Raw genomic sequence first — 10273 nt, 5'->3', positions numbered from 1 at the left:
AAAAAAAAAAAAAAAAAAAAAAAAAAAAAAAAAAAAGTCTAATTAGAATATACTAATTCTTCTGCAATCTAGGGATCATCTTTTTTTTTAGGGATCATCTTTATAGTTGATGGCCCCTTTCTATAACGAAAGAACTGGGGAATGAAAGTGTGGAGCTCACCTTGCTGTCATAGTACTTCTCTCGCTTGTCAGTCTGTATGGAACGGATGACATTACCAGCGTACTCAATCACCATCTCACCTGCATCGATGTTTCTCTTACAAAAAAGACCCCGGCCATGGATGGGAGACCTAGGACATAAAGATGGAAAAGACAGCTGCGGATTTTGCAAATAAGATTAAATGTGTGAATACATGAATAAATGAATAAAATCTCCTGGCCTATTAGTTCCCCAGGAGAGACAGAGACTTGGAAAGAATCTGGACCCACCTGATTTGAGGGTATTAATCGCTCTAACAAACAGCCAAGGATTAAAGATTTCTCCGTTCCAAAGCCCACCAGAAGCAGCAATACTTTAAAGCTTACTGTGTTAAGTTCCTCGTTCAACACAAGGAGTTGCAGGGTCCCAGGACATCAGGTTAAATTAGAAATATCGATAAAAACCTCACTTACTGAATGAAGGAGGTCACTCCAGCATTTGATCCACTTTGATTTTGGAAAACTTCATTAGTTTTCTATAATTCTTTCTACAATTTTAGCCATACCTGTAGACACCAACTGCCTCCTTAGAAGTCTTTTTTAAGTGCCGGAAACGCATGGGCATTGGCAGATCCATACTAGTTGCCCTCCTAAAGAGAGACGGTTCGTTATTAATGAATTCTCTTCAGGAAATCATCAGTTTTGAGTCTTGGATCAAAGGTTCCTAGAACGTATGACTACACTATTCTGTGTGTTCAATCCCAAGCATAACAAATGCCTTATAAAATTAGGCCTAAAATATAGTATGTTATATATGAAGTCTGTGGTGGTACATGCAAAGCTGACAGAGTACACTACAGTTAAAGAAAATAAAATATACATCTTACAGTTATTTGAATTTCTCCTCTAAAACACATTCCTCTCTCTTTGCCAGCCAGCTACTGTTACTTCAACACAAACTCTATTTCAGTCTTCTTAAATGTTATCTGGGAAATTGTGATCTAAGCAAAACTGCAACAGAGGGAAGCAAAGAGTATTTCTTTCTTTTATTTTATTTTTAAATTTTTTATTTAAGTATAGTTGATTTACAATGTTGTGTTAGTTTCTGGTGTATAGCAAAGTGATTCAGTTATACGTATATTCTTTGCGGAGCACAGGCTCCGGACGCGCAGGCCCAGTGGCCATGGCTCACGGGCCCAGCCACTCCATGGCATGTGGGATCTTCCCGGACCGGGGCACGAACCCGTGTCCCCTGCTTCGGCAGGCGGACTCTCAACCACTGCGCCACCAGGGATAGCCCTATACGTATATTGTTTTTCACATTCTTTTCCTTTATGGTTTATTACAGGATATTGAATATGGTTCCCTGTGCTATACAGTAGCACCTTGTTGTTTACCTATTTTATATACAGTAGTTTGTACCTGCTAATCCCAAACTCCTAATTTATCCCTATCACCTTTCCCCTTTGGTAACCAAAGTTTGTTTTCTGTGTCTGTTTCTGTTTTGTAAACAAGTTCATCTGTAGCATATTTTTGATTCCACATATAAGTGATATGATATGGTATTTGTCTTTCTCTGACTCACTTCACTTAGTAGGATAATCTCTAGGTCCTTCCATGTTGCCGCAAATGGCATTTCACTCGTAGAGAGCGTTTCTTAGGACCGCTCTCCACTCCAGACTTACCGAGCTGACTTCAGCTGCACCTCCTCCTCTTCCTCATCATTGGGGTTGTATTCAGGAGGCTGCCGGTGCTTAGAAGCCAGGAAGTTAAACATGTCAAATGCTGACTTCCTGGAGCCAAAAGATGAAAATATACTTAGAGAAATACTTTAATAGAACCAGTGAAGGACAGTGTTAACACTGGAAATCTCAAAGGTTAAGTGGGAAAATAATTATATCGTTAGATCATAAAATCAAGACCTCAAACTGCTTATGGAAAGGAAGAGAACTTGCCTCAGGTGGACTTCTGCCCTGGCCGAGCCATGAGGGTTCAGTGGAGGTTCATTGGCCTCCTCTGGTTTGTGGAAACGGAATTTGTAATTCCTACAGTGCTTGGCACCAGAGAGTTGCTCAATCAGGAACACAACTGCATCGTGGAGAATCCCCAGCATCCTCAAACCGTTCACACCTGCAGGATCAAAGGCACCAGGGTAGTGAGGAGCCCAGCCAATAGGAAGCCACATACAACCACAGAAATGCCTAAGCCAGGGAATCACTCTGCCAGAGGCTGCTCAAGGGTGAATTACACTAAAGACAAGCTGGAAATTAACCTTAGATAGCCGCTAAAATGATGCGCATACAGATCCATCAATATGGAAAACACTCATGATAGATTAAGTGAAAAAAGCATGCCACCAATCTATGGACTATTTTCTATGTTCTCTACGTACACAGAAATGCTATATGTGTTATTTCATTTCATGGCATAATGACCACAACAGGCAGGAAGCGCCAGCTTCATCTCAAGGTAAGTAAACCTAGGCTCACACCCAAGGTCACACATAGCTACTGTGACAGGATTTGAACCTTGGTCTGTATAACTCGAACTATGATCCCATTTTTGTTTACAGGTAATGGAGTAATAAGCTCACACACACACAGGCACCTCACTAAAATTTATAAGGAATGTTAGTGAACCCCAAACACAGAACTCTCTTCCGTGCTGTTACAGTGAGCTTATGGAGAAATACACTCAATAGCCACTTTGTTTTACTCACTTAGTCTTATTCCATTAATGAGCATTTCTTATTATTTAAAAAAAGACATTTACGTAAGTCTGCTGGCATAGATGGTGAAAGGCTTTCTAAAACGACTGGCTTCAGGACTTCCCTGGTGGTGCAGTGGTTAAGACTCTTGTGTTCCCAACGCAGGGCACCCAGGTTCAATCCCTGGTCAGGAAACTAGATTCAACATGCATGCCACAACTGAAAGTTTGCATGCCACAACTAAGGAGCCCGCCTGCCGCAACTAAGGAGCCCACGTGCTGTGACTAAGACCCGGCGCAACCGAATAAATAAATAAATATTTTAAAAAATAATAATAAAAAAATTAAACGATTGGCTTCTTTCCTTAAAGGATGGGACATAGTAGTAATTGCCACACCTCTTTTTAACACTAGCAAATAGCTAGTTAAATAAATAGTATATCACTTACAATTATTGTTTTTGGTATTAACAGATACCAAAATAATAATGGCATCTATTGTGGACAAGATACTATTTCATAGGCATAACTGTGTTAGGATCACACATGCAATTCCAACAGACCCCCAGTTTGTGTTATAAAGCATATTTATAGAGATGTAACCCCAGTGTAGCCTGGAGCCATATGCTATGGCTGGAAGGATATCCGTGTTTAATGTTCACGATTACTTCTAGGAGGTGAGGCCCCGTCCACCAATTCGTTATTGTGGTGATCAGCTTCTCCAAATTTTAGAATTCTACATCTTGTATAATTTTTTAAAAGAGGGGAAAGTTATTATCAGGTGCCTAATTTCCACTTCACTTACAAGAATCTCTAAGGGATATAATTTGGTTTTAGTGGCAAGCAGAAAGTTAAGTCTCCAGATAAGCAACATTCTTATGATCACAATCGTTGTTCCGATTAGAACTCAACCTATAAAAGTATAAAACACAAGTCGACAATATAAGAGATTGAAGTCATATAAGACAACGGCAAACATTTTTTTTTTTTCTATACAACACTGATTTTCCCTAAGAATTCCTTCCTAGGAGTTTTAGATTGCTGTGGATTCCTAGGTAGAAAAAGCCATTAAAAAACATACTTAAGTGTATTTTCACAAAATTCATTTTAATGTTTAGGCTGAGTGTTCAACCTCCACTGGAGGGCTTACAATGAGATTGGACACTGTGTCAATAATGGGAAAAGAAAGATGAGTTACACATGGCCCCTGTTCTCAAGGAGCCCTTGGCAGAGTGAGGCAGATATGAACACAGACCTTGCAATGTGAAAGCAACCAGATAAAGGTGTAGTATAAAGTACTACAACAGGGAACAATCTATTCTCGTGTGGGCCATTCACTTGTTCACCCAACAAATATTTACTGAGCACCTACTATATCTCCCGCATTCTTTCCATCTCTCCACTGTGCCGGACAGAATCTTGGGAAAACAAAGGTGAACAAGACAGAAAGTACCCGAGACAGAAAGGTCTCAGATTTTTTTTAAAAAAATAAATTTATATATTTATTTTTGGCTGAGTTGGGTCTTTGTTGCTGTGCGCGGGCTTTCTCTAGTTGCAGTGAGCGGGGGCTACTCTTCGTTGCGGTGCACGGGTTTCTCATTGCGGTGGCTTCTCTTGTTGCGGAGCATGGGCTCTAGGCACATGGGCTTCAGTACCTGTGGCTCGTGGGCTCTAGTGCACAGGCTAAGTAGTTGTGGCACGTGGGCTCAGTAGTTGTGGCTCACGGGCTCTAGAGCGCAGGCTCAGCAGTTGTGGTGCATGGGTTTAGTTGTTCTGCGGCATGTGGGATCTTCCCGGACCAGGGCTCAAACCCATGTCCCCTGCGTTGGCAGGCGGATTCTTAACCACTGCGCCACCAGGGAAGCCCAGGTCTCAGCTTTAATGTCACAGAACCCTTGGACCCTTACCTAATACCATACATAAAAATTAACTCAAAATGAGTCAAGGACCTAAACGTAAGACCTAAAACTATAAAACTCTTAGCAGAAAACACAGGACAAAATCTTCACGACACTGAATTTAGCAATGATTTCTCAGATATGACATCAAAGGCACAGGTAACGAAAGGAAAAACAGACAAATTGGACTTCATGATGATTAAAAAATTTCATGCATCGATACTATTTAAAAAAGCTAGTATTCAGTGATTTCTCTGAATTCTATCTCAAATCCCTTCAGTCGGGATAATGATCTTAATTTGGCATATTAGGGTACTTAAATAAATCGTGTCAGGTTCATTACTTTATTTTTATTTTTTAATTTTTGGCTGCACCACACGGCTTGTGGGATCTTAGTTCCCCGATGAGGGACTGAACCTGGGCCCTCGGCAGTAAGAACAGAGTCCTAACCACTGGACTGCCAGGGAATTCCCAGGTTCGTTATTTTAATTAATCCTCACAACAAATTTTGAAGGTTGCATTAATATTCCCACTTAAGGAGATTAAGCCTTGAAGAAGTAAATTAGCTTGCACCTGAAATAATACTGATAGCAAAAGGGCAGAAATAGGACTTGAACTCAGTTTCTGTCTCCAGAGTTCATGGTTTCTAACCACCATTCCATGGGGCAGCAAAAGACATGGATAAATGAAAGCAATCTTTATGCCGTTGGCAAAAAGGGCTGAGCTACTCAATTTGAGACTGAGAACACTGAGCTTGGGATGCTGGTTTCCTCCAGGAGCAGAATCTTACACATATTATCAGTAATCATTTCAGAGTGACTCCTGGGAGAGGCCATGTACAAATTTAATTATAGTTCACCCAATGACTGCCACCGTTGGACAGAGCAGGACCGATGAACCATATTTTCCTGCCCGCAAAGTATCTCCCTCACCAATCTAAAAAAAACAAAAAGCAAAAAAGACACTATCCAGAGTAAAAATGGAGGCAGCCCACAGAATAGCAGCAAATATTTGCAAATCATGTATCTGATAAGGAATTAATATCCAGAATACATAGAACTTCTAAAACTCAACAACAAAAAAACAACCTACCTGATGAAAATATAGACAAAGGACTTTGAATAAACATTTCTCTAAAGAAGATATATAATGGCCAATAAGCACATGAAAAGATGCTCAACATCTCAAGTCATTAGGGATATGTACAGAAAACAATAAGTACTGGTGAGGATACGGAGAAATCGGAATTCTGGTGTACCATTCGTAGGAACGTAAAATGGTACAGCCACTGGAGAAAACAGTATGGTGGTTTCTCAAAAAATTAAAAATAGCATCACCATATGATCCAGCAATTTCACTTCTGGGTATATACCCAAAAGAATTGAAAGCAAAGTCTTAAAGAGATCTCTGTACACCCATGTTCACAGCAGAATTATTAAAAAAAAAAAAAAAACACAAAAACTTGGAAGCAATCCAAGTGCCCACAGATGGATCAACTGATAAAGTAAACGTGATACATACATACAATGGAATATTATTCAGCCTGAAAAAGGAAGTAAGTTCTGCAACATGCTACAGCAAGGATGCACCTTGAGGACATTATGCTGAGTGTACTAAGCCAGTCACAAGAGGACAAACACTGTATGATTCCACTTATATGAGGTACTTAAAATAGTTAAAAATCACAAAGACAGAAAGAATAATGGTGGTTACCAGAAGCTGGGGGAAGAGGAGAATGGGGAGTCATTGTTTAATGGATACAGAGTTTCAGTTTTACAAGATGAAAAATTATGGGGATGGATGGTGGTGATGGCTGCACAACAAGGTGGATGTATTTAACACCACTGAACTGTATACTTAAAAATAATTAAGATGAGATATGGGGATGTATGTACATGTATAGCTGATTCACTTTGTTATACAGCAGAAACTAACACACCATTGTAAAGCAATTATACTCCAATAAAGATGCGAAAAAAATAAAAGAATAATTAAGACAGTAACTTTTATGTTATGTGTATTTTACCACAATAAAAGATATTCATCTGTAAAAGAAAAAAAACGAATGAAGTACTGAGACAATGTTACAGTAGAGAGAAATCTTGAAAGCATCATGTTAAATGAAACAAGCCAGTCACAAAAGGCCACGTATTATATGATTCATTTCTGTAGGAAATGTACAGAACAGGTACATCCAGAGAGACAGAGAATAGATTAGTGGCTGCCAGGGGCTAGGGCTGAGGAATGACTGCTAGTGGGTATGGGGCTTCTTTAAGGAATTATGAAAATGTTCTGCAATTACACAGCAGTGATGGTTTACACAACTCTGTGAATACACTAACAGCCATCGATTTGTATGCTTTAAATGGGTAAACTGTGTAGTATAAGGTTTATATCTCAATAAATCTGTGAAAAATGATTTTTTTTTTTAAAAAAAGGTTGATTTTTTTTTTTTTTTTTGGTGAAATCAACCCTGTAGCTTAGACCCACAAGTTACCAGAGGATACTGAGACAGGAGTAAAATGACCGCTGCAGCATTACCTGCAAATGAAAGCTGCTTTAGGCGGGCGTTTGACCGAGCCTCCTGGACTTTGTCTGTCAACGACTTCCAGGCATCTGTGAGGAAATAAGATAATTCAGTCAAACATCTCTTAATACCAATGATGTGAAAAGATCCCCTGCTAGAACAGCTTTTTGTTGTTTTCTTAGTTTAAATCAGTTCAGTGAATAAGAAAGAAGCTGGGAAGGTGCCCCACCCAACTGTGCTCCTTTCTGTTACAAAGGATACAGAAGCGGTGAGGAGGTTCCCACCTTCTGAAAATGACCCCTGCATCCTCAAAGCACTCACTTCCCCTGAGGGTAGTCCAGGTCCCAAACCTGAATGTGTGGTATTAACTCTACTCCCTGTACTGCTAACCAAAACAATACCAGCACTAACGGTTAACCAGGACTGGGGGAAGGAGATCACAACCTCTCAGTTCCTTACAATTAAGGGGTGTAACTAGAAAACCTTTACAATCCCTTCCAGCTCTAACCTAAGAGTCTACGATCTCTTCCTATCTGTTGGATTTTTCCCACACTCCACACTCAATACATCTTATGCGGAATGTGTACACTCAAACTAGTTATTTTTTTGTTCTCCTCACATATGTTTTTTTTTTTCAGTCACCCAGGCCGGAATCTTCAGAGCCATCTTTGAGTCCTCTCTCTCTACCCTCTATATCCAAGCAGTCATGAATGTGTCTGTTCTTCTCTCCTTTCCTTTCTTCTTCTACTGGAAGTGGGCTTTATTACCTGACATCTCTATTGCAGTAATACTCTCACTAGTGGCCTCTTGCCTTCTAGTGTCTCCAACTCAATCTATCTCATATGCAGCTGCTCACATAAATGGTACTACTGCAGGCCTAGCTGAGCAGAGCCTGTGCTGTTGGGCTGACCTAATTTAATCCACTCACCTTCGATACTTTCCGCACAGATCTGAAAGCCATCGTCACTTGAAATTTCAAAAACAAGTCCTTTTTTGGGCTTTTTCTCAGCAATGCTTTCCTTCCGCTTCTGTTCTTGCTGGAGCCAAAGCATCAGTGGAGAGCTGAAATTACTGTCTTCTTCTTCCGCCGTCTTAGGTTCTGTGAGGGAGAAAATAGATAGGGGCCAAAGTGGATGCCACAGCAAACACTTACTGAGGACTTTATGCACGTTTTATCTCCAAGCCTAACAACATTACACAGCTGGTTTTATTACTCCCATTTACAGATAACAAACCTGAGGTTCAAAGAGGTAGAGCAGCTTGCCTGAGGTTACAGCTAGGAAGTGACCAAAACTAGAATTTTTTTTTTTTTTTATGTGAAGTTATGCTGTCTCTCTGGTAGTTTCTGGTATGACAATCTGACAGTTTTCCAATAAGTAATTGCCCTCAACAGAGTCAAAGCTAAAAAATAACGATAGTTAACATGTATGAAACACTACATATGAGGCACTCTTCTAGGAACTTCCTGTATTAACTCAGATAAACCTCACAACAATCCAATGAGGTAAGTGAGAAATGATCTAAACTTTAAAGGTGAGAAAACTGAGGCAGAGAGAGGTTAGGCAGCCCATGTTCATAGAGCTAGGAAGTGGTAAAGCTGGGATTTCAACCTATTTGACTGCAGAGTCTGTACTCTCAGCCACCACCCCTCACACTGCCTTCTTACAGAGACGTATCAATCCTCTCCAGGAATCAGCAAAATCAGCAGAATGTGACTGCATCCCAAATCGTATGGCTAAGCATTTTCTCTGCCTGGTCTTCTTCTGGGAATCCCCTCAACGGAAAAGGACAAAGTCTTATATCCAGAGTTCTCTAGTCTCGAAGTGACTAGTTATTTACTGATGAAATTCATCAGGACAGAAGTGCTATGGAGATGTATCTGGAGCCATAACCTAAATCTGGCTATATTATATAATAAAAATGGTTCTTGGTCTTCACTAGTGACAACTAAAGGATGAAGACAGCTTATTGTGAGCTATTTCAGTCACACTGCTGTTACAGCAAACAGAGCAGAAGAGTATTTATAGGTTTTAGTTTCGTGTCCTTTGGCCAATCACTTAACATCTTTAGCGCTTCGACTTTTTTTTTTTTTTTTTTTTTAATCTAGAAAATCAGTAGGTAGAGAAGGTGACTTTTACAGTACTTCTGGCTTGGAAATTCTGATTCTAACCCGTTACCCACCCACATACCTGAATTTTCTTGTTCATCTGCTGGATTCTGTGTTGTCTGAATCTCAGGAAGAACAGCCACTTGTCTACATGAAAAGAAAACCAAATGTGAGATGTAACACCAGCTAGTTCTTCAATTCAAAGATAAAAACTGTCCGCAATCTACCATACAGCTGTATCAATCATAAAACCACTAGACGTGAACCACAAGATGCTGTGTGAACAACCTGTTGAATGAACACACCACCACACTACTGTAAGATACATAACATCAACTATCTTCTGTGAGATTCTCTCCCAAACATTTGACATGAAGTTTCTGCTTTTGGAGTTGTAGACTGTGTCCTTAAAATTCTTCTCATACCCTTAACCGTTAGAAAAAAATAAAAGGACGCTTGTTAGAAGCAGTTCCGGAGTTCCTTAAATGAATTAGCTGGTTTAATTAAAAACAAAAGCTGGGCTTCCCTGGTGGCGCAGTGGTTGAGAATCCGCCTGCTGATGCAGGGGACGCAGGTTCGTGCCCTGGTCCGGGAAGATCCCACATGCTGCGGAGTGGCTGGGCCCGTGAGCCATGGCCGCTGAGCCTGCACGTCTGGAGCCTGTGCTCCCACAACGGCAGAGGCCACAGCAGTGAGAGGCTCGCGTACCGCCAAAAAAAAAAAAAAAAAAAAAAAAAAAAACCAGCCTGCATGATGAACTAGTAAATCAAACCTATTTTCACCTTTTACAATTAAATAAATCCTGCAAACAATTCAGATGCAGATCAAGAGGGAACCAGTTAAATAAATTACTGTAGGTCTACACAACAGAACTGGAGGCAGCCATTAAAAAATGAAG

General features: G+C 40.2%; 1 protein-coding gene across 1 annotated transcript in view; it reads right to left on the bottom strand.

Moving 5' to 3' along the window:
* Positions 1-10273, bottom strand: part of KMT2A (lysine methyltransferase 2A) — an 84065-nt gene that overhangs the window by 3679 nt on the left and 70113 nt on the right. The window contains exons 33-39 of the mRNA XM_024751700.1: positions 9458-9522; positions 8197-8367; positions 7283-7357; positions 2094-2268; positions 1824-1931; positions 705-788; positions 161-290 (exon numbers count right to left, since the gene is read on the bottom strand). Coding sequence (XP_024607468.1) covers positions 161-290; positions 705-788; positions 1824-1931; positions 2094-2268; positions 7283-7357; positions 8197-8367; positions 9458-9522 — 808 coding nt within the window. The remainder of the gene's footprint in view (positions 1-160; positions 291-704; positions 789-1823; positions 1932-2093; positions 2269-7282; positions 7358-8196; positions 8368-9457; positions 9523-10273) is intronic.

Source organism: Neophocaena asiaeorientalis, unplaced genomic scaffold (assembly GCF_003031525.2).
Source record: "Neophocaena asiaeorientalis asiaeorientalis breed wild unplaced genomic scaffold, Neophocaena_asiaeorientalis_V1.1 scaffold479, whole genome shotgun sequence".
Taxonomy (NCBI): Eukaryota; Metazoa; Chordata; class Mammalia; order Artiodactyla; family Phocoenidae; genus Neophocaena; species Neophocaena asiaeorientalis.
This window is presented reverse-complemented; position numbering and strand designations above follow the sequence as displayed.